The sequence below is a fragment of the Diadema antillarum genome, unplaced genomic scaffold (genome assembly GCF_040938485.1).
Source record: "Diadema antillarum isolate AM-2024a unplaced genomic scaffold, OU_Dant_1.0 seq00000169_RagTag, whole genome shotgun sequence".
Classification (NCBI taxonomy): domain Eukaryota; kingdom Metazoa; phylum Echinodermata; class Echinoidea; order Diadematoida; family Diadematidae; genus Diadema; species Diadema antillarum.
The window spans coordinates 479,489-501,253 of NW_027271238.1; the positions used below are offsets into that span (position 1 = coordinate 479,489).

Sequence of the window (21,765 nt, forward strand, 5' to 3'; positions counted from 1 at the left end):
ACACTGGAGAAACTCTTGTTGAATTGCATGATTGTTGATGTAACAGGAATTACCCTGCCCTGACAGCCACCTTTAGTTGTTAAAGGCACATGGTCCCGGTGGTTTAGTCAAATGCGTATGCGGGCGCACGGCTCAAGTTTCCTTAGAGACCTACGCTATCGACTCCTCTTTAGCGCTTACGCTTTGGCCCATTTCCCCCGAGTCCGAAGAAGTCCGATCCACTGGAGTCAGTGGTCCGATCAGAGTTCGGCTCGTGATTCGGCTGAGGGGGATGACAGCTTTAGCAAACTTCTTTTGTGATGTCATACTTTTTAAAAAGCACATATGCATGCACCCTGGCATTACTACAGACTGCATGATGCACAGAGAAGACAATGAAGGCAACGTTACCTAGCAACACCTACGCGCTTTACTCTTGATGACAGCTCAACTTCGGCAATCTTCGTATCAATGCTACCGGTGTTTCGACATCAGAAGTATAGGGATATAAAAACGAGACCAAATTGGTTAAAAATTTATTTATTATGACTAAGCAACTCATTTGGAAATGCTATCATAGCTTGATAAGCATATCTATGTCCGACAAACAAAATGACACCAAAAAGGTTTTGCCACCTCGGGTGGTACCAATAACCCATTTTTCGGGTCTTGGCCCATGGACTATTGGTGGACATTAAGAAGGTGTCTAGTTTTAATAATGAAAAAAAAAAAATACCACAGTGAATTGAACCCCATTGCTGATGATTCCTGTGAGCTTTTTTTTTCTTTTTTGCTGCGTATTTTAATGTTGGTTATCGTAGCAAAAAAAAAAAAAAAAACGACAAACAAACAAACATCAACTTGTCTACACAAGAAAATTTACACAAGATTTCCCTGTTGAAACCAAGAAATTGCACCGACAAACTTGTACAATGTAGGCGATTTGTTGATTTTTATATGTCAACTATTATGCAATAAAATGTCATGAGAACTAACCTGTGCATTAGCAAAGACTGTGCATGTACTTGACATGAGTAGGGGACAACGTCACATACATACACCAACATAACACCAACATCGAGGTAGAAATGGAAAATTTGACTATCTGTAGGGGCTGGCATCAGCCATTGGAGATAGAGCATGTAAATCACCAACACAAATACTGGAGCTTGTATCCAGTAGACAACATTCAACACCACACTCCACTCAAGCTTCAGAAACTATGTTTGAGGTAAACCTACTAATGATTTATTCAAGTTTGGGATTATCATGTGTATATTTATATATGATAATTTTGCTTGAAATCACACCCTTCTATATTTCTTTTTTTTTTTCACACTGATGCACACCTCAACATGGTAAGGACATTTTCAAAGTCTGTTTTCCATGTGCAAAACCAAGAATTTCTTTTGTTGTTTGATTTAGGATTCATATGACACAATAAATCAGAATAAAGCACTAGTTCCAAGGTAGTTCAATAATTTATTCTATGTTTAATTCATCATGAAATATGTAATGTGCAGATTCATAGAAGACAGTAGTTTTGTCAGATAAAATCTTTGAAGCACGGCAAGGTTTAAAGTTCCTAGAGATGGAAGGTAAGAATTTGATGGAAGAGACTGGACTTAAATTCTGGCATTTTGGGTCACCAGATAAGATGTGCCAGATCTAGACTTTAAACCATATCAATAAACTACTGTACGAGCTGAAATTTTCGTGGTGGTTTTATTTTCGCGAATTTCGCAAATCGCCTTTGAACCGCGAAAATAACAACACGCGAAAAGTAACAACGCGCCAATAGCTAAGTTCAGTTAGACCCTCGCAACCGCGAAATTAAGAACACGCAAAAATGTCCTCCATGTAGCAATTCGCGAAAATATCTGTACGCGAAAATTTCAGCTCGTACAGTATGTACTGGAAAAAAAAAGTGTAGTCTTCCCACCAGTCACTGGGTACATATACTTCCTCTCTTCATTCACTTTGCACCAGTCTGTTGGCACTTGCTTGTTGTAGAGTATGCGGACCTTGCCAAAATGCCCATTTGGACATACAGGAGAAATATCTTTTATTATACCCGCGGATAATGACATCCACTGCCATGGCAAACTGGTGCTGAGTTTTTGTGTAACGTCACGCACAAGATGCTTTAATGCCTATATCCACTGCTCTATAGGAATAATGGTGTGTGACGCAAGAGTTTTCTGCAGCAAATAATAATACAGCCGTCAGGAAGATTAGACTCCTCCTATTTCTTTGGCCCCGAAGATGAGACTGCATTATCCGCATAGCATAGGACTAGATGACAGATACATGGTCTCTTGTCCCCAGTTGGCAAGTATCTCCAAGTTGGCTTCTTTTCAGCTCCAAAGGATTCGTCATGGGGTGCGGTCAGTTTCCCAGTGCCGCTCCTTCTGGCTCCATTCATGTGTCGTCTCTAACTGCATCAGCTGGCCTCTGTGAATCCTCCTTGCCAAAGTTGCTCTCGAAATCCTCCTTACTGATCTGGAATGAACAATAGGGGGCAGCAAACATGTGATGTGTCGCCACACACGCAGCATCAACTCTTACCCATTGCATCACACAAAGAGAATCCAGAACTTTTTCAAATAACATATAGTCAGTATTGGCTACTGATTTTTCTTTCACTGCAATCCAGTTATGTATGTACACTTCAACCTCAAGCTGATACAACTTCAGTATCAGCTTGTTGCCACACACTTTCTAAAGCTTGTCTTCCACCTCATGAAATGAAGCTGCAGTACCAACACTCACCACTAGCCTCTCCATGCTAAAATACTCAATTTGATATTTCACATCATGAAATGACTGCTACAACTAACGTTACCACAGAGAAATTCAATTAATTCAATTTAGCTAAAAGAAAACAGATATGTAGTAGGAATTAATCCTTTAAAATTAGATGAAATTACGTAAATTAATCAATTTAATAAAACAGACATGGAGTAAGAATTAATCCTTTTTTTCTTCTTTGCCAACTTACCTTTCCCTTCTTTAACTTCTTCATGAGTCGGACATCGTCTGCGAGCTCATCCAGATCAGCTTCATCAAACTATTAAAAAACATGAGAAGCAACTCACAGACTTAAACTGCCATCTATCTACACCTACTCTACGACAATATTAAACACGTTCAAGATCAAGATGAAAATGGTCATGAACTCTGTCAAAATTTAAGCATATATTGTCATAGTGTGAACTAATTCAACAATATCAATGTGAATATCATGTAAATATCATTATTAAAACTGGTCAACAGACAATATCATAATCTCTATGATATGAGGAGTAAAAGCATTTTTATCATAATGAATAAACCTGGATATTAACAATTCCAGGTGAAAGTTCTGTCCCCATGGTACAGCAAGATAGAACTTGATGAATGGAAACAACCAAATTATATGGATCTTTGCTCAAATCATTGCGATGATGAATTTGACAATTCCATCAAAGCAGACAAAAGATAGTTAAAATGAAAGAATATGAAGCATTGTGCAAAGCGAGAAAAAAAAATGACCAATGGCCACCATGTCATGGTAACAACATAGTGAGGTGATTTGAGTTGATTTGATTTGATTTATTGGCCACAATTACATCAAATTCAAAAAGAGAGAAGGAAACCAGGGGAAATAAAGAGAGCTAGAGAAAGAGGGAGAGAGAGGAAGAAAGAGAAACATAAAGAAAGATATCAAAGCAAGCGAAAGATAGAGAAGGAGAGAGAGAGGACAGTGGTTGGACAAAGCCGAAAATTATATTACACAATTCTGACTGACCTGCTGCTTTCTCTTCTTCGACGCCTCTTTCCTCTGTTTCCTATCTTTCTTCTTCTCTTTCTTCTCCTTGTTCTTTGACCAGGCCACTGTCTTGCCCTGTCGTGGACAAAGAGGTTATAAAGTACTGAGCACAAGCACTAAGAACCATGAGTAGAAGAAAGATACATCAATATCAATACATCAATGAGGAATGAATGATACTCTGTACATCTAATACTGTAAACGTCAATATTTTCGCGCGATTAATTTTTCGCGCTGAGCGGCTCGAAAACATATTCGCGGGTTCTTGAATTCGCGCTCCGCAGCGGGTTACTAGTAATACACAGTCGCTGTTTTCATCCAGCGATGCCAGCGTATGAAAGCGACGTAGCGAGCGCTAGCGGCGCGAGTGTGAGTGTACAAGCGCTCAACTACACTATGTACGTAGTACACTGTACACGTATTTTACTCGATACATGTACTGTAGTCGCGGAGATGTAGCACACCAATCGGCCATGGGCTCGGTGCGTGCGGCGCGTGCAATGATACTGCTATATGCGTAAACATGTCTGTACTACGGAGCAGTATCATCGACGAAAAAATGTGCATAGAAAATTGCGAAGATATATTCGCGCGTTTTTGAATTCGCGCTAGCCGAACGTAGCGCGAAATCCGCGAAAATTAATGTACCGCGAAAATTTCCACGTTTACAGTATCAAAGGGTTGATGAGGAGTAAAATAGGGGCAGGGGAACTAAGATACTTATACTGGATAGGTAGACAGATAGACACACAAATAGCGAGTTAGACAGATATATAGATAGAAATATAGTTAGACAGGTAGATAGATAAACAGATAGATAGCTGAATAGATAGATACATGGATAGATGGGTGTATAAATAGATATATACAGTCAATTTTGCTTAAGTTGACCTCGCATAACAGTCAAAAAATTGCCTAAGTCAAAGGTCTTTTCAAGTTCTCTTCTCTTTATATTCTATTGATTTTAATCCCTCATAAGTTGAATTTTCTCTAAGGTGAAGCTATTTCTTCACGCCAAATAGATTTGACTAAAGGCAAGATTGACTGTAGATAGAGAGCTAAATAGGTATAGATATATAAAGATCACAGATACATAATTATACAGAGAGTACAGACATGATAAATGGCTCAAACATAATGAGTACAATGGTGTGCATGGAAATCATAGGAGCTACAGCAGGGCTGCACACTAACCCTCTCTTTTCTACTGGTCTGACCTGTCTGTCGGACCAGTAGGTACCCAGTTTTTCCATATTTTACTGGTCCTTTCCTTTACTAAAAAAGTTACTGGTCTGACAGTGATTTTTACTGGTCAGGGACTGTCAGACCAGTGCCAGTGTGCAGTGCAGGCTACAGACTTTCACACCCATGGATGGCGTACTTCCCTACCGCTTCAGTAAATCTCCTCCCAGCACCCACTCACCTTCCTCTGTTTTTTCCCTGAGTGGGGCGAGATGACCCCGTCCTGAATCAGCTGCAGTCTCTGCTTCCTCTGCTTCTCACGGTTCTTGTCTCTGAAAATGTGACAATTGTTAGTCAGCCATAAGTACGGCAAATACATACATTTCCATGAATCAATAACTTTAACTAGAAATGTCGCTACGGCGACTGGTGTATGCCTCCACCATAATGCATGGTTCTCCTAATAGGTCTATAGTACAATGTCTTGACAATGTGTGATGACAGTTTCACACAATTGGCAAAATATTAAAATGACAGGTTTGCCACAAATGTGCTGAATGTTCACTTTCCTAGACTAGGTTCAATTGGATGAATGATTAAAACGTCAGAGTGCAGGTATTTGGGGGAACTGATGATTTTCACTTGAATTTTGACCCTTTTATAAGTTTATGCATTGAGTAATTTTCAAGGTATTGAGAAAAAGTATAATTTCAGTATCAAATGGTAAAATAGTATTATCTAAACCTGGCCTTTGACCTTTGACCTCACAGTTCCAAAGAGAATCACTGTTAGGTAGAACATGCATAAATATGTAAGTTTCATGATAATACCTTGAGTTACTTTTGAGATATGGAGGAAGAAGTGCAATTTAGCACTTTCACTTGGCCTTTGACCTTTCGACCTTTGACCTTTTGGCGAGAAACTTCCCACAGAATATATATTGGGTAATACATGCATACATCAAGTTTTAAAAAAATCCTTCAGGCATTGCATAAACATAAGGAAAGCAGTGATATTTTGAGGAGTTGACCTTGACCTTTGACCCCCTGACCTTTGACCCCTGACCTTTGACCCATGACCCCCAACTTCCCTAGATAATCACTGCCCATCGGTACATGCATATATCTAAGTTCCATGAAGATACCTTGAACCATTTGCGAGATATGGAGAAAAACATGAAATTTCAACCTTTTTTTCACAAAATAACCTGTGACCTTTGACCGTTGACCCCGTGACCCTAAAATCCAAACAAATTATTATCCCCCCAGGATATACCCTTATACCAAGTTTGATGCAAAACCACCTCACGGTTCTTGAGATATCGACAAAAACAAAACGGGACGGACGTACGTACGGACGTACGTATGGACGGACGGACGACCCGAAAACATAATGCCTCCGGCCACTTCGTTGGCGGAGGCATAAAAATGTGTGTCATCATTATAGCATTGTAGTTGAGTTACATTGACATTTTTTATACTACTTTTTGAACTGCTCATTATGAATATATGACAATTTTTCATGACTGATGAAATAAAACACATTGATGGGATTTCATTTATGGCATGCTTTTATCAAGATGAAAAAAAAAAAATGTTACAGGGATTTCATTTTCAGTATGCTTCCACACATACATGTGTCACATTACGACAAAACTGGAGCTAAACCACAAAATGCTCCAACATGTATCATCTTTGACTGTCACAATCTCTACATTTCAGGCCGCACAATGTGAGAAGGAATTTGATTCCTGTTAATGCTCATCATTGCTTTAAATCAAACCATATCTAGCGATAAGAAATCCACTGGTTGTGAGAAATAGCAGTCTTCATATATCAGTGATTATAAATCCTTCCAATCACAATGAACTCTTCAATAACCGACAGTTGCTAAAGGGTGACATTTCTTAGGCAACAAAAGAAAATGACATCTGCAAACATCCTAACTTGAATTACAGTATAAACTGAAGTTTGAGTGCTCTATAATCCTGATTGTTGCTCCTTCCTTTAACCATACCACTTTCCTGTTTACCTTTATCTCTACAAACGCACTTTGAATTGTACTGAAATTATGGAAACACGGATGGGAGAAGGAGAGGGTTTGTAATAGGCAAAGAGAACTCACTTGTAAGGTATAGAGTCGTAGTCCACCTCTGTTGGGGTAAAGTCAGGGAAAGTCTTCCCCTTGAGTTCAGGCATGCGAGGGAGGCGGAGGAGTGCAAAGCCTCTGGCCAGGGCAGCAATGTCCAGCTCTACATAATTAGAGATATTTTTATCATGTCATATTATGCCAGTAGGAACAGGCAAAACGTGAATTGTGCTTTCAGCTATCATATTGTGCACAGTAGATATTTCATGTAAACAGTACATACAGCAGCCAGCATGTCTCCTAATTGGAAAATGTCTTTCCTTCTATTGTTAAAACATATTTTTCCAAAGGTTTAAAAAGGTTTTGGAGAGTCTTTCACATATTCTCTATCAATAATCGATGAGATTTTTTCTGGTTTGGCAATATCAGAAGATCATGAGAAACGATGATGACTTCATCAACGAAAAATTCATAAGTCACTCTACGAACAGAATATGCATGTTTGGTGTATATGCGTGTGTGTTGAGTGTGTGTGTGCACATGTGGTTACGGGTTTTGCTGTAGATTTCGCCTCTTTCTTGTCATGTTAAAGTGTACAAACTTTTATGACCTTGTCTTGTACATGCGACACCTCAATCTCCTTAGCTGAGAAATAAGTATTCATCATACTGGGCTAGTCTAGATCTCAAAAAGACAACAAACAGATGTCCTTGCTATAACGATGTGACGTACAACTAGAAGCAAGGTGAGATGAGCTAACCTTTGACCCTGAATATGAGACTGCATTCGTGCTTGGCGTAGGACTGGATGAAGGATACAAAGGCCCTTGTCCCCTTTTCAAACAAGGCTCTGTGAATTAAACAGATTCAGGAAGATACATATCTGAGCATAGTCTGATATGATAATGCATAGCTATCAAAGAGACATACACATGATAAATCAATACACCATAAACACACATAAGAAATGCTCACCATACATGCATGTACACAACAGCACTCTCATAAAACACATCAACCTGTCATTTACACTTAATGTCTTATGCTAATCCATTCACAATTATCAAAAAGTGATACCAGTATATCATTTCTCTGTACCTAGGCTAGCGCCATAAAATTAAACAAGGAAAAGTAGAAATTACGCAGTGCGTAATATATGTCCCCGCCGGAAGTAGCATTTAGTAGCAAAATGTACAATATAGGTAAAAAGATCAAGGTCAAATGTCAAAGAAGTCAAAGGTCAAAATTCTATGTAGAAGTTTTGAAGCCCTCACCTAGTGCCATCACATAAAGCAAACGGAATCAAAATCGGGTTAGAAATGGCGGAGTAGCATTTTGTAGCCAATGTACAATGTAGGTAAAAAATCAAGGTCAAAGGTCAAAGAAGTCAAAGGTCAAAATTCTGTGTAGAAGTGTTGAAGCCCTCACCTAGTGCCATCACATAAAGCAAACGGAATCGAAATCGGGTTAGAAATGGCGAAGGAGTAGCATTTTGTAGCAAAATGTACAATATAGGTCAAAAAATCAAGGTCAAAGGTCAAAGAAGTCAAAGGTCAAAATTCTGTGTAGAAGTTTTGAAGCCCTCACCTAGTGCCATCACATAAAGCAAACGGAATCGAAATCGGGTTAGAAATGGCGAAGGAGTAGCATTTTGTAGCAAAATGTACAATACAGGTCAAAAATCAAGGTCAAAGGTCAAAGAAGTCAAAGGTCAAAATTCTGTGTAGAAGTTTTGAAGCCCTCACCTAGTGCCATCACATAAAGCAGACGGAATCGAAATCGGGTTAGAAATGGCGAAGGAGTAGCATTTTGTAGCAAAATGTACAATACAGGTCAAAAATCAAGGTCAAAGGTCAAAGAAGTCAAAGGTCAAAATTCTGTGTAGAAGTTTTGAAGCCCTCACCTAGTGCCATCACATAAAGCAAACGGAATCGAAATCGGGTTAGAAATGGCGAAGGAGTAGCATTTTGTAGCAAAATGTACAATATAGGTCAAAGGTCAAGGTCAAAGGTCACGACTGAAATTCTGTGTAGAAGTTTCAAAGCTCCCATGTAGTGCTATCATATAAAGCAAACAGAATCAAAATTGGCTCATAAATGACAGAGAAGTAGCAAATTGAAGATTTTGATCACACACGGACGCACACACGGACGGACACACGGACACACGGACGGACGGACGGACACACGGACACACACACGTACGGAGCCCGTTTCATAGTCCCCTGCTCGAACTCGTTCGGCGGGGACAAAAACCAACAAAAATGTTTTTAATTGCAGAAAAGTTTATAACTTTTCATTCAGATTTTATGACATCAATTTATATTTACAGTGAGCGATATATCAGAGCCTATGTACTACAATGATTTCATCAAATACTTTGTCAACTTTGTCTGCTATGGATGCAAAAGATTTTGTGCAACATAAATGATTTTTTACAGAAGTGTAACACAATATAGTTGTCTGGTCTTCATCAGTACGACTAAAAGCATTTTCTTCCATCACTCTTTTATTTTGAATCACTGCTTCATGCGTTTCATAAAACATCACAACATACATCTACTGACAAAATTCATAGTAAAGCGTAAAGTTACCTGTCCTTCGTTGCAAGCTTCCTGAGTTTGGGGAGCACATCAACAATTTCAAGTACGTCAAGTTGATCATAGAGTTGGAGATTAACCTGTGAAGACAGACCAAAATTATGAGGCAAAAGCAGCAGCACATATGTAGAACAGTATTGTGCAATGCAACTCCAATGTGACACACAGGATATATGAGGTCGATTGGCTTCTGTGACTATTCTGTTTCAACACACTTCCAGCGGATTATTTAGTGCAACTATGCTACATTACACCAATTGTACCAGATGATGAAAGCATTACAAACATACCTGTGTAAGGAAAATGGTAATGTAGCATTGGAACACGACACTCTGAAACAGACATCACATGCACTGAATTTGAGAGAAATGTATCAACCCTTTACGGTATTTACAAACACGCAGCTACAAGTTGCAAAACTTCTGCTTCAGTATTCAATTAATCACCCCACACGTGACCATATCATGAGACAGACCGTCCACTCGGAGGTAACAATGCCTCAGATCAGCAGGAGGACTAAAGCCCGCCGCACACTACACGACTCACGACTATACGACCTTAGGACTATAAGACCCAGTCATACGACCTACCAACGCACACTATACGATCAGACCTTACAAGTAGGCTTACAACTGTTCTGTGTTCAGTACATTTTACCAATGAGTATTAATGCGCACGCAGTGTGCACTCCGTGTGCTTGCATTTTAGTATCTTGATTGGCTGAAAGCCCACGACCGGTCGTAGAAATTCAACATGTCAAATCTCTACGACTGGCGCTAAGACCCAGTCGTACGACTGGAAACTGGCAAGACTGTGACGTCGCACTTCTAGTCTAAAGGTCGTACGACTGGTCGGATTGTATAGTGTGCGGCGGACTTAAGTGGCACAATAGGAATAAGGGTCTTCAGGTCAACTCCATTCAATGAAACTTAACCCGTTGAGGACGAGTCCCGAGTATACTCGGGCAGGTGTCTTTGGGAAACGCGTGTTGTAGCAAAATCAGTCTGTCCTCAACGGGTTGATTTCGGGACAAACTATATGCAAAGAACAAAAACACTCTGCTAGATGTGCCAATCCACTATTTAAGTACAGTAAGGGCCAATCAACAGCGATTATGATGCCAAAAAATGACAAAAGGGCATTATATCATTCAATCAAGATGCCTCTTTTGTAGATGGACTTCATGCTAAATAATGACAAAGTCTTGTTACACCCACTTTTTGATTTATCCTGAGGAACTCGATGTAGGAGTCTTCCGTTGGCCTGAGGAACACCAAGGCATTACCCGTGTTTCCTATCCTGGCTGTCCTTCCACATCGGTGAACAAAGGCACTGAAAGGAGAGGAAAGTCAGCAATTTCTCATTTTTGAGCTGTTTCACAACAATCAAAACACATCCATAAATAGAGAATGGATATTGAGAATCACTGGCTGTACTTTTGAGTCAGGATTTTAGCCAAAAACAAGATAATTATGACTAACTACACGTGTCAGATCTATGAGAACAATATAAACATCAGGTTTTGGCAAAAAAACAACAAACAAAAACAGCATCCGTACGGTAATCAAATGCATACAATGGCCTGCTACCCACATTACTGTAGAAAGTATCAGTACAACCTGCTTAAAGTTTCATCTGGTATTTGTGGTTTGAAATACATCGCTGCAATCACCGGGAAGAGAATAAAAGATTTAGAAAAACATGACAACGCCCCCAATCTAGACAATTGATGGCTAGAGTGAGGGTAGTTTGTCCCTTATAGTTAGGTTTGTCCTAGATAATTTTTTTTTTCCTTCAACTCATTCAATCACTAGCATGAACATTTCATCTGTGACAAATCTGTCTTGGAGTGAAGTCCTCCACCAAACAATACACAATGCATGCGATAAAATCTGCACAGTTCGGAACACAGGTCAGCATTCATCTATTCTACATGGAATTCTAGTACTGTATACCTGTATTTAGTAGAAGGGTTAATACAGATTCTGTCATCTAACACTGACATTTGATTTAAACCCATTGACAAACCTTGCGCTGCTTGGTGGATCATACTGAAGGACCCAGTGGACTTCAGGAATGTCCACTCCTCTTGCCATTACATCTGTGCAGATCAGAATTCCACTACGGAGAACAAGAAACAAAATGTGATATCAAGATCTGGACAACATTCTCACTGTCGTTATCCAAGCAAAGAAATATGTCAGGGTTCAAATAATTTATTGCTTTTTGAAACAATTCAGTGATTGTATAGCATCTGCTGTCAAAGTTCTGCCTTGTCAAATAAGAATAAATATGCCTTGAAATAAAGATATGACCACTGCTACACGATGTTATAAGAACAAATATATCTACTCTTTCAGTTAAACTCCTCATTATGCTTGCAAAAATTAAATTTTCATTGATCCACGCTGGAAATAACATGAATATTTTTAGGTTTCATACAAACAAACTGAGCACTGCTAACTACTTATAATATAACAAACACATACAGAGGGTAACTGACCAGAAATGTTATATGATTTATTAGTGGAAAAATGAGGAAACAAAATGCCTTTGCTCATTTTTCTACCTATAGTGTATGTAGATGCGAAACCTTACCTGGAGAGTTCCCTGAACTGGCCAAAGATGTGGTTTCGCCGCTGCTTCATCTTGCCGTGAATGGAGAGGATGGTTGTGTTGCGGACCAATGACTGGAGGGCCAGCGAAAAGTACTCCACACAGGCACAGGTGCTGAAGAACACCATGTGCTTCTGGTGCTGCAATACACAGAGATTCAGTGAGGACAGTTGACCTTTGACCCATGCATAACCAAGTACAGTTTGACATCAAGATATTAATCACGGATGATATTGAGGTTTGTTGAAAAAATTGGAAATCAATATTTTCAGGTGATTTTGATACATGGAAAAAGCAAAATGTGTGTAGACTTGAGGGAAAAAAGATCTGAAATCAGATTTAAATCTACAGAATATCATGCCTGATTAATGCAACAACTGGAATGACGCTCGATTTTCTTCTGAATTTGGAGTCCTTCAGATTGGAACAGACTGTGTCATGTATCATCTATGGACAAAAGAGTTTTCCACAATTTCATTCTGTTACTTTAATGTGCTTCCAATTTTGAGGTGAAGTTCTATCACATGAAAGCAAGATCAGAAAACACAGACAGTGAGAGTATCTGAGAGAGGAGAGCGAAAGGGAGACATGAAAATATAGAAATAGACATACATTGATCTGGAGAGATGGAGGGATGGAGAGAGGGAGAATAAAAAAGGAGAGGAAAAGATGTAATCACTTACTCTGTATTTTCTGAGAAAAGCCACAAGAAGCTTGAACTTCTCATCACTGGGACTCATCTGCAGCATGAGAAAGCGGGAGATAGAGGCGGGGGGGGGGGGGGGAGAGCAATGCAGAAAAAAAAAATAACAATGTTTTACTACTGATCATTTCACACACACACTCACACATCTCACATGTTCATACTAAACACTGAGTTTATAGAGTCATTCATACTGGTTATCATGGCTGGCACCACATTTTCAAAAGTGTATGTGTGTGTGTGGGGGGGGGGGGTGCCCACTTTATACTTTTAATTTTGGTGCCACTTCCCGGTTTCTTCAGCTGACAAGCAAAAAAAATAAGGTCTTCAAAAACAAAGGCCTTACTGTGCCCACACTTCAAGGTTTCACTTTTTTTATCTAGTGCCACTACCGAGGTAATAAAAAGGGGGGGGGGGGGCATGGCCCCTCCCCCAACCCTCCGGTTCCGCCGGCCCTGGTATGTATATCCTGCACTCCACCTAACAGTTTTCCATACAACCATTCTTTGAACAGACATGGTTGTCATAAACTTAACACAATATCATCGCATGCACTATTTTTTTTCTTCTAAATGGGCCAGGGGACACTCATTTTCAAGTTTTTCAATGAAAACTGGGCTAAAAACATATGGTACAATTTCAGCTGGTTGAAATACAAGACATTCTTTGCAATGAAACATTTACTTTATCTGCCAACAGCAAACATAGTCTTCTGTGGTATGCGACACAGCGCATTCCACTTTAGGAATATATGATCACTGCACAAGCCGTAGATTTAACACAATCACTGTTGAAACGAATTCCAAATTTCTGGGACATGGTATAATCATATTTAAAAATGATGACACAATAGGATAAAAAGTTAACAAACAGGGATGTTTCAGTCAAACTTACTACGTAGTAATTACTGAGCGTCAGTGGTGTTCTTGAGACATCCTGCATAAACAGAAAAAGAAATTCAAGTGAAATGTAAAGAAATGCCACAAATAGGCATGTATTTTCATTTCCATAATGTCAGTTGTGAGTGACTGGAATTAATGAGAAAATAATCTGTTAATTTACATAAATAGTAACTAGTACAGGCCTCGAATTACTCGGGCGGCAAAAGGCAATTTGCCGCAATGCCCTATCTACTTGCCACAATGCCTCTCTCAAAATTACCATGCTTATGGCAACTTTTCCTTGCTGCCCTTAAAAAAATTTTGAGAGAGTGCCCCCCAAACCAAAAATTGCCTGTCCCTAAAACTGGACGAAATTCGAGGCCTGCTAGTATGGAAATCATGAAACTCAAGTGGAATTTCCAACCAGTGCTTAAATGCAGACTGTGGCAGTGAATGAAAGCCTGGTATAAATGGATGGGTACTCACAGTTGACGAGGCATTTTTCTCCTTGACAGTGATGCGGACGGGGTTCCGGAGCCCCGCCCTGATGAGAGCCTCCACCTCATCAGTCTGGGTGGCGGAGAAGAGACCGGTCCTTCTCTGCTTTGGGAGGTACCCCAGGATGGTGTTGATGCTGCAGAGAGAGGTAAGACAGACAACATATGAAATCACAACCTTCAGAATCTTGCTGTCTGATTGGTTGACAATCAAGACTATAATGAGCTATGTCTGCAAACAGGACTAACGCTCTGAAATGTATTATATCCCTTCTTTTTTTTTCTTCTTACCTTGTGAAGACTTATACCATCAACCAGAGAGGGCAATACATGTCTGCAGTAAACTCATAGAAGATATCTATACAAGCTAGTGGGGATATCACAACCATTCTACTACAAGCAGTCCATAATTCTTTCATGTAGCCATTCTTCTAGGTGTACGAGTGTTTGTGTGTTGAGCTGAAATGTGAGACTCAGGAGTTGAGTTATTGAGCAGCAAGACAACACAGTCTACTTGTTGATGTCCTTTTTAAACAGATAAGCCCATCTAAGTTGCCTCTCGGCATCATGGATTACACAAGGATGCCTGTGAATGTGTGAGAATCTTGTCATGAACATTCTAGATTAGGCATGAGTGGCGGTTTAGTAGATCATTCCACAGGCAAAGCAGAAATGATGCACATAAATGTGCAGCCTTACAACTATTCCAGCAATGATTTCTGGGGAATAATTCGAGACGTATACCTTGTCATGAAGCCCATGTCAAGCAGCCGGTCAGCCTCGTCCAAGACCAACACCTCCAGAGACTTGACCATGGCTGGCAAACTGACCCCTGTCGTCTTTCTCTCCAGGAGGTCCTCCAACCTCCCGGGTGTGGCAACAATGATGTTGGCTCTGTGATGGATACCACCAACAATCCACTCAGTGAATACTGGGTACTCCTTTTAGCATCAATTACACAGAGAAACCACTGGGAACAAAACTACCATGTATCTACTTTAAAATCAGATAGGCCATAGATTATAAAGACAGACATAAACATGGCTGCATTAAAAAAAAAATAGCTAGGTTTCTTACATAAGCCTCTATATTTCACTCAAATTCTGAACCACTGTGCTCTGATATCAAACAAATCAAAAAAAAAAACTGCAGTAATTTATCAGTGTCAATATTTACAGCAAGTATGACCACAGACCAAGAGGCTCACTTTCTAATCAATGCATTTCATCAACTACTTTGGGAGAGGTGGTTGTTGAAATGTTCTGACAGGAAAATCAAGCTTGCATTGCTCCAAATAAATGATAACATCTTACACTTCAGCTACATAAATACTAAATATGTGATATCAATTCTTGTCCTATCCAATCCAATTATTTTACTTCTTAAAGACCATATGTGACCGTGCATCACAAAACGAACAAAAAGTCGCACACACTGATTTTGCGCAAGGACTGAAAAAAGGTGAAATGGGTCAACCAAGCCGATCTTGACTTTTTCATATTTTCTGAAAGAGCAAGTCTTCTTCTACATTATGCTAAAATTTGGGATCATAAAACGGGCAGGAAAGCATGTTTTTTTAGTAGTTTATCTCGAACATTTTTTTTTGGTAGAATAGTGTGATTAGGTGTGTCTTTTAGAGTCCCCTTTTCATTTCTTAAAAAAATGAACACACTCTTCACTTTCAACTCTAATAACTTTTGAAAGGATGATGCTACTGCTTAGAAAGTTGGCATTAATTATGGACAGAATGTGTTAATAAGGCATGCTCAATTTCATTTTAATCTGATAATCCCTTCATTGTTGTTACTCTGGTGGCTTACATCCTGCTTTTTGTCCCATTCATCGCACAGCCAGCATGGCTTGGTACAGATTAATCGCTTGAATAGACATTGTACTTCAGAGCCTCTTTTCTCAGTTCACACTTTTCCTGAGTGTGTGCTTTCTTTCCAATACTTAGATAGGTCAGGAAAGTCCATTTGATTTGAGTTATACATCATTTTAAAGCTTAAAGTCTGCTCTTTCAGAATATGCTCTTAACTCAAATTTCATGTCTGGTGACTTCCTGTTTGTTTTGTGATGCAGGGTCACATATTAACCTGTTGTAGGTAAGCTGATTTTGCTAGAAAAACAGTCCCCATATTCATCTGCCCAGGTATACTTGGGACTAGTTTTCAATGGGTTACGGGAGAAAAGTAGTCTCACCCCTCTTGTAATTTCACCAGGTCTGCCAGAGGATTGCTCCCACCAATGAGGAGGAGTTGGGTCAGATTCTGGGCGTGGTCGGTGAAGTGCCGGAGGACCTCATCTATCTGGGTTGCAAGCTCCCTGGTTGGCGTGATGATGATAGCTCCAACCTGTGAAACAGATTCCACATTATGATAAACATGTTGTACAGTTGCAAGCAATAATGTCCACGCAATGATTATTTTCTCATATGTAAGTTAGAATACAAGAATACAAATAATACGAAAAGAATACAAAAGAATACAATCACATCAATCATATCAAATAGCAGTCAGTGTCATTAAGATTGCTTTACTACTGCTTCTGCTGGGCAGGCAGACTGTATACCTTTAACCTACGATTACGGGTATTTGCATCTTAATGAATATATCTTATTGATGCCAATGAACTTTCAATGTAACAAACTGCAATATAGGAACTCTGAAAATGTCTAAGCCAACAACCATATCTAACGTTACTTATTCAAAAGCTGTTCTTTATGCAAAAATCAGTGTAAAGTGAACTCCCAGTGCACACAATTCCAAGCCCCATAACACACATTGTCCTGTATTTTATCATATATTACAAACATAGAGTAGAAGTACCTCTCTTTTCTTCAGTGGCTGCTCTCTCCTCTGCAGAATTTCCAGGATGGGGATGACAAAAGCCAAGGTCTTTCCACTTCCAGTTACCTTGGATTGGTGAGGGGCAATTGATGAATGAACCATTAAATGCAAAACAAAACATACATCCCAACAACTCGGAACAGGAATTGCTGCTTCTCATTTGATGACAGAACTTACGGTAAGACATAATGCATTCATTTCTCTCTTGGCAATCTAAAACTTTTATTTCAAGCCATGTAACTCGGATGTTCTTGATGTCCAACCTTCTTTGTTGTATAGACAGATTGTTTGCAATCTGAACAATGCCAGCACGGCACAGCTGTCAATCCACCATATCACATACATTTCAGTGGGTTGTCCACTTCACCTATAAAAATGTCACAGCAGTATCATAATAAACTACTAAAGGTAAACCAGCTTGTAATTGACGAGATGCGAGTATGAAATAAATATACTGTATGCACCATGTGTGTCACCAGTACGATATTGTGCAATTCCTATCTAGACTTGTGAGACAATTTTATGAGTGACTGACTTGGAAGAAATAAGAAACATAAGTTAGTGACTGTCTACCATGGAGAACACATACAGTGGATTTGTGTTACGGGAGGCAATAATTAATTTCAAGAGCTGTTAATTTGCCGATTATCAGTTGATTTGCAAAATGAATTCAAAAAAATCTGAACAATGCCAGCACGGCACAGCTGTCAATCCACCATATCACATACATTTCAGTGGGTTGTCCACTTCACCTATAAAAATGTCACAGCAGTATCATAATAAACTACTAAAGGTAAACCAGCTTGTAATTGACGAGATGCGAGTATGAAATAAATATACTGTATGCACCATGTGTGTCACCAGTACGATATTGTGCAATTCCTATCTAGACTTGTGAGACAATTTTATGAGTGACTGACTTGGAAGAAATAAGAAACATAAGTTAGTGACTGTCTACCATGGAGAACACATACAGTGGATTTGTGTTACGGGAGGCAATAATTAATTTCAAGAGCTGTTAATTTGCCGATTATCAGTTGATTTGCAAAATGAATTCAAAAAAATGCACAGCAAGATAAACTGCATATTATACAGTAAAACAAATCAAGCTACAATGCTCCTTACAATTTCACATGCTCTCTTGACTTTGAGGTGAATTTGTGTTTGTTTATAGTTTACATGCTCTGATTTGTCTAAAAGTTCTGTTTTTCACTCTCTCTTTCTCTTTTGCTCAATCTTCATTTACAAAACCTCTTAGTTTTCTTTCTTTCATCTTAATTGTGATTTGACCCAGGCAATGAATATAATGTTATGGAAGTCAAATAGTATTCAAATTGTCTGAAAACACTTACAGCCTCTGCAGCAACATCCTTGTTTTTCATGAAGAGCGGAATGGTTGCAGCCTGTTTCAAACAGCAGAGAAAAAAGTCACAAATAAATACATTCAAGAACTAAGAACAAGGTTGATGCGTATGCGATGACATTGAAGCAATCACCACTTGGCAGGCAGTAGACACAAGATAATGATACATTATTTGTGGGATGGTTTCATTTTTGTTGTTTCATAGTAAATTTACTTGGCTTGGTAGATTGTCTAGACGAGAGGTTTACCAACAAGCTTAGTGTAAAGACTGATACTTGGAAGAAATGAAATATCATCATCAGTTATTGTTTGATTTCTCAACAGCTCATCTACATCCACATCGATATCATGCGCAGTGCAGCATTTAATGAATGAAATGCCATGCACAACCAAATCTTTAAACAGGGCTTAACATTAACTTTTTTCTTTCTCTAATGTTAGGAGTAGGTTCAGGTGGCCCCTTCAGACTTTGGACCACTTAAATCCTTGAGACCTTGTTGGCTTGAATTTGACATTTTGCTGGCCGGGCCCGGCCCGGCCAAAAAAAGATAGGTCTAACGTGTTAGACACCCTATGTAAATTTATTTTAGTGGCCCAGGCATAACAAATTCATTTTGGATTTCATCTGCCCAATTTCCGGCCACCAAATTGACCAAAAGAAAAATTTGAAGGCTAGATAAAATACGCCACATACACAGAGTGTGGACAAATAGTTCACTTGTTAACTTTCTGTGTAGGTCTATTTATGATGGGGGTGTCAGTCCGGGAAACCCGCTCATGAGGACCGCCCCCGCGTACGAGGATGGTCCCTCCTCATGAGGACCTCCCCCCTCCTCATGAGGCCCCCCGGGGAACGCCTCATGAGGCCCCCCCTTCACTTCTTATTCATCTCACATCTGACGTATAAATTGTCGCAACTTTGCACGGTGATTTTTTGTTACACACACATGTCCACTATCCATGATGAAAAGAAGAAAAAATCCTGTCTGTTTTTTTTTTTTAAAATCGAGTTTTAATCACCCGATGCAGAGCGCCCATCAAAACACGGGCGCCAGCGCGTTCGCACAATGCAAGACTGCCGCACCTAGCGGCCTGATCCGACTAAATATTTTCGATGCTTTTTTCTGCGGCTCTCACCTCTCCGCGCACGAATTAGCCTCGTGAAGCTGAAGTCTGACATCTTTTTACACAAATTCGTAACGAGAAAAATTAAATCAGTACTAACCTGATCTTGTCCATATATTCCAAATTACTATTCCACACTGATAGAGTAGGTGGGTAGATGACATACTCCAGTTTGTTAGCAAAATAATCACTTTGTAGGTATGACGAGTTCACTTTCTTCGTCAATTCCGCCCACGATTCCGCCGCCCGCTTACCGTTTGGGCGCTTTCTCTGGAATCATCCCGCGACGCGACGTACGTCGCATCACATCACGCATCCAGCACATACCAGTCTGGTACTTAGTATGTGCTGGATGCGTGATGTATGCGACGTACGTCGCGTCGCGGGATGATTCCAGAAAAAGCGCCCAAACGGCGGAATCGTGGGCGGAATTGACGAAGAAAGTGAACTCGTCATACCTACAAAGTGATTATTTTGCTAACAAACTGGAGTATGTCATCTACCCACCTACTCTATCAGTGTGGAATAGTAATTTGGAATATATGGACAAGATCAGGTTAGTACTGATTTAATTTTTCTCGTTACGAATTTGTGTAAAAAGATGTCAGACTTCAGCTTCACGAGGCTGATTCGTGCGCGGAGAGGTGAGAGCCGCAGAAAAAAGCATCGAAAATATTTAGTCGGATCAGGCCGCTAGGTGCGGCAGTCTTGCATTGTGCGAACGCGTTGGCGCCCGTGTTTTGATGGGCGCTCTGCATCGGGTGATTAAAACTCGATTTAAAAAAAAAAAAACAGACAGGATTTTTTCTTCTTTTCATCATGGATAGTGGACATGTGTGTGTAACAAAAAATCACCGTGCAAAGTTGCGACAATTTATACGTCAGATGTGAGATGAATAAGAAGTGAAGGGGGGGCCTCATGAGGCGTTCCCCGGGGGGCCTCATGAGGAGGGGGGAGGTCCTCATGAGGAGGGACCATCCTCGTACGCGGGGGCGGTCCTCATGAGCGGGTTTCCCGGACTGGTGTTTGCAATCCCAATTATGAACACCCGTAGCACACACCTTCATACCAGTACGTGGGACTACATCATACATCCATGGACATGGTACATTCGATTCACAAAAACAGTCTCACCTGAACCGGGGTCATTCGATCAAACCCAAGCTGTCGAAGACTAAGAGACACAGATTCACTAAGTTTCACCGGTAATTCGTCCCATCTGCCCTCCATTGTGAATCTTCGAGAGGAGAGTACTTAGCTATCTAACGACAGAGTACACATGTACAGTCGCCGGTTCGCTGGAGGAACAGAAAGCCCGCTGGTGTACGCACACGTGTGTGCACAAAACGTGCGTCATGCATGCAGTCGAACATGCTGCGCAGCAAACAGCGCCCGGTCGTCTTCAAGCCAAATGTCTACAAATGAGAATGGTAGATATATAGATAGATAGATAGATAGATCAAAGATAGATAGATAGATAGATAGATAGATAGATAGATAGATAGATAGATAGGTAGATAGATAGATAGATAGATAGATAGATAGATAGATAGATAGAGATAGATAGATAGATAGATAGATAGATAGATAGATATAGATATAGATAGATGATAGAGAGATATATAGAGAGATAGAGAGATAGATAGATGATAATTATATACTAGTATATATATAAATATGTACTCAGTATAGAGAGAGAGAGAGAGAGATAGATAGATAGATAGATAGATGATAGAGAAATAGATAGAGAGATAGATAGATAGAAATTGATAGATAGATAGATAGATAGATGATAGAGAGATAGATAGAGAGATAAGAGATAGATAGATAGAGAGTTAGATAGATAGAGAGATAGATAGATAGATAGATAGATAGATAGATAGATAGATGGACAGATAGATAGATAGATAGATATACAGATCACTTCAGTTTTATTCACCGTCATTTTCATTCATTCATTTCATTCATGTTTTATTTTCATTTCCAAACAATATACATGGGTGATACAAGTGTCAAAATGATGATATATTCTTGTAACATACAATCTCACATTATCATGTTACAAGCAGTAT

At 39.6% G+C, this 21,765-nt stretch overlaps 1 protein-coding gene across 1 annotated transcript; it reads right to left on the minus strand.

Moving 5' to 3' along the window:
• Positions 1 to 2,400: 2,400 nt before the first annotated feature.
• Positions 2,401 to 20,923, minus strand: LOC139728177 (ATP-dependent RNA helicase DDX55-like). The gene is made up of 18 exons (XM_071639140.1): positions 20,828 to 20,923; positions 18,557 to 18,607; positions 17,184 to 17,270; positions 16,558 to 16,709; positions 15,100 to 15,249; positions 14,345 to 14,492; positions 13,872 to 13,913; positions 12,958 to 13,014; positions 12,257 to 12,414; positions 11,687 to 11,779; positions 10,876 to 10,990; positions 9,653 to 9,738; positions 7,821 to 7,909; positions 7,097 to 7,223; positions 5,214 to 5,304; positions 3,770 to 3,865; positions 2,981 to 3,049; positions 2,401 to 2,481 (listed from the first exon to the last, which is right to left on the minus strand). The coding sequence occupies exons 1-18, from the start codon at positions 20,921 to 20,923 to the stop codon at positions 2,401 to 2,403; spliced, it is 1,788 nt and encodes a 595-aa protein (XP_071495241.1).
• Between the last annotated feature and the right edge of the window lie 842 nt (positions 20,924 to 21,765).

What these genes read in the sequence shown, in the direction of transcription:
- LOC139728177 (XM_071639140.1), bottom strand. Translation starts at nt 20,923, where the DNA reads ATGGAGGGCAGATGGGACGAATTACCGGTGAAACTTAGTGAATCTGTG. An exon ending in TACGACTCTATACCTTACAA is followed by an intron (nt 5,305 to 7,096) that starts GTGAGTTCTCTT and finishes TCACATTTTCAG; the next exon opens with AGACAAGAACCGTGAGAAGC. An exon ending in AGAAGTTAAAGAAGGGAAAG is followed by an intron (nt 2,482 to 2,980) that starts GTAAGTTGGCAA and finishes TGTTCATTCCAG; the next exon opens with ATCAGTAAGGAGGATTTCGA.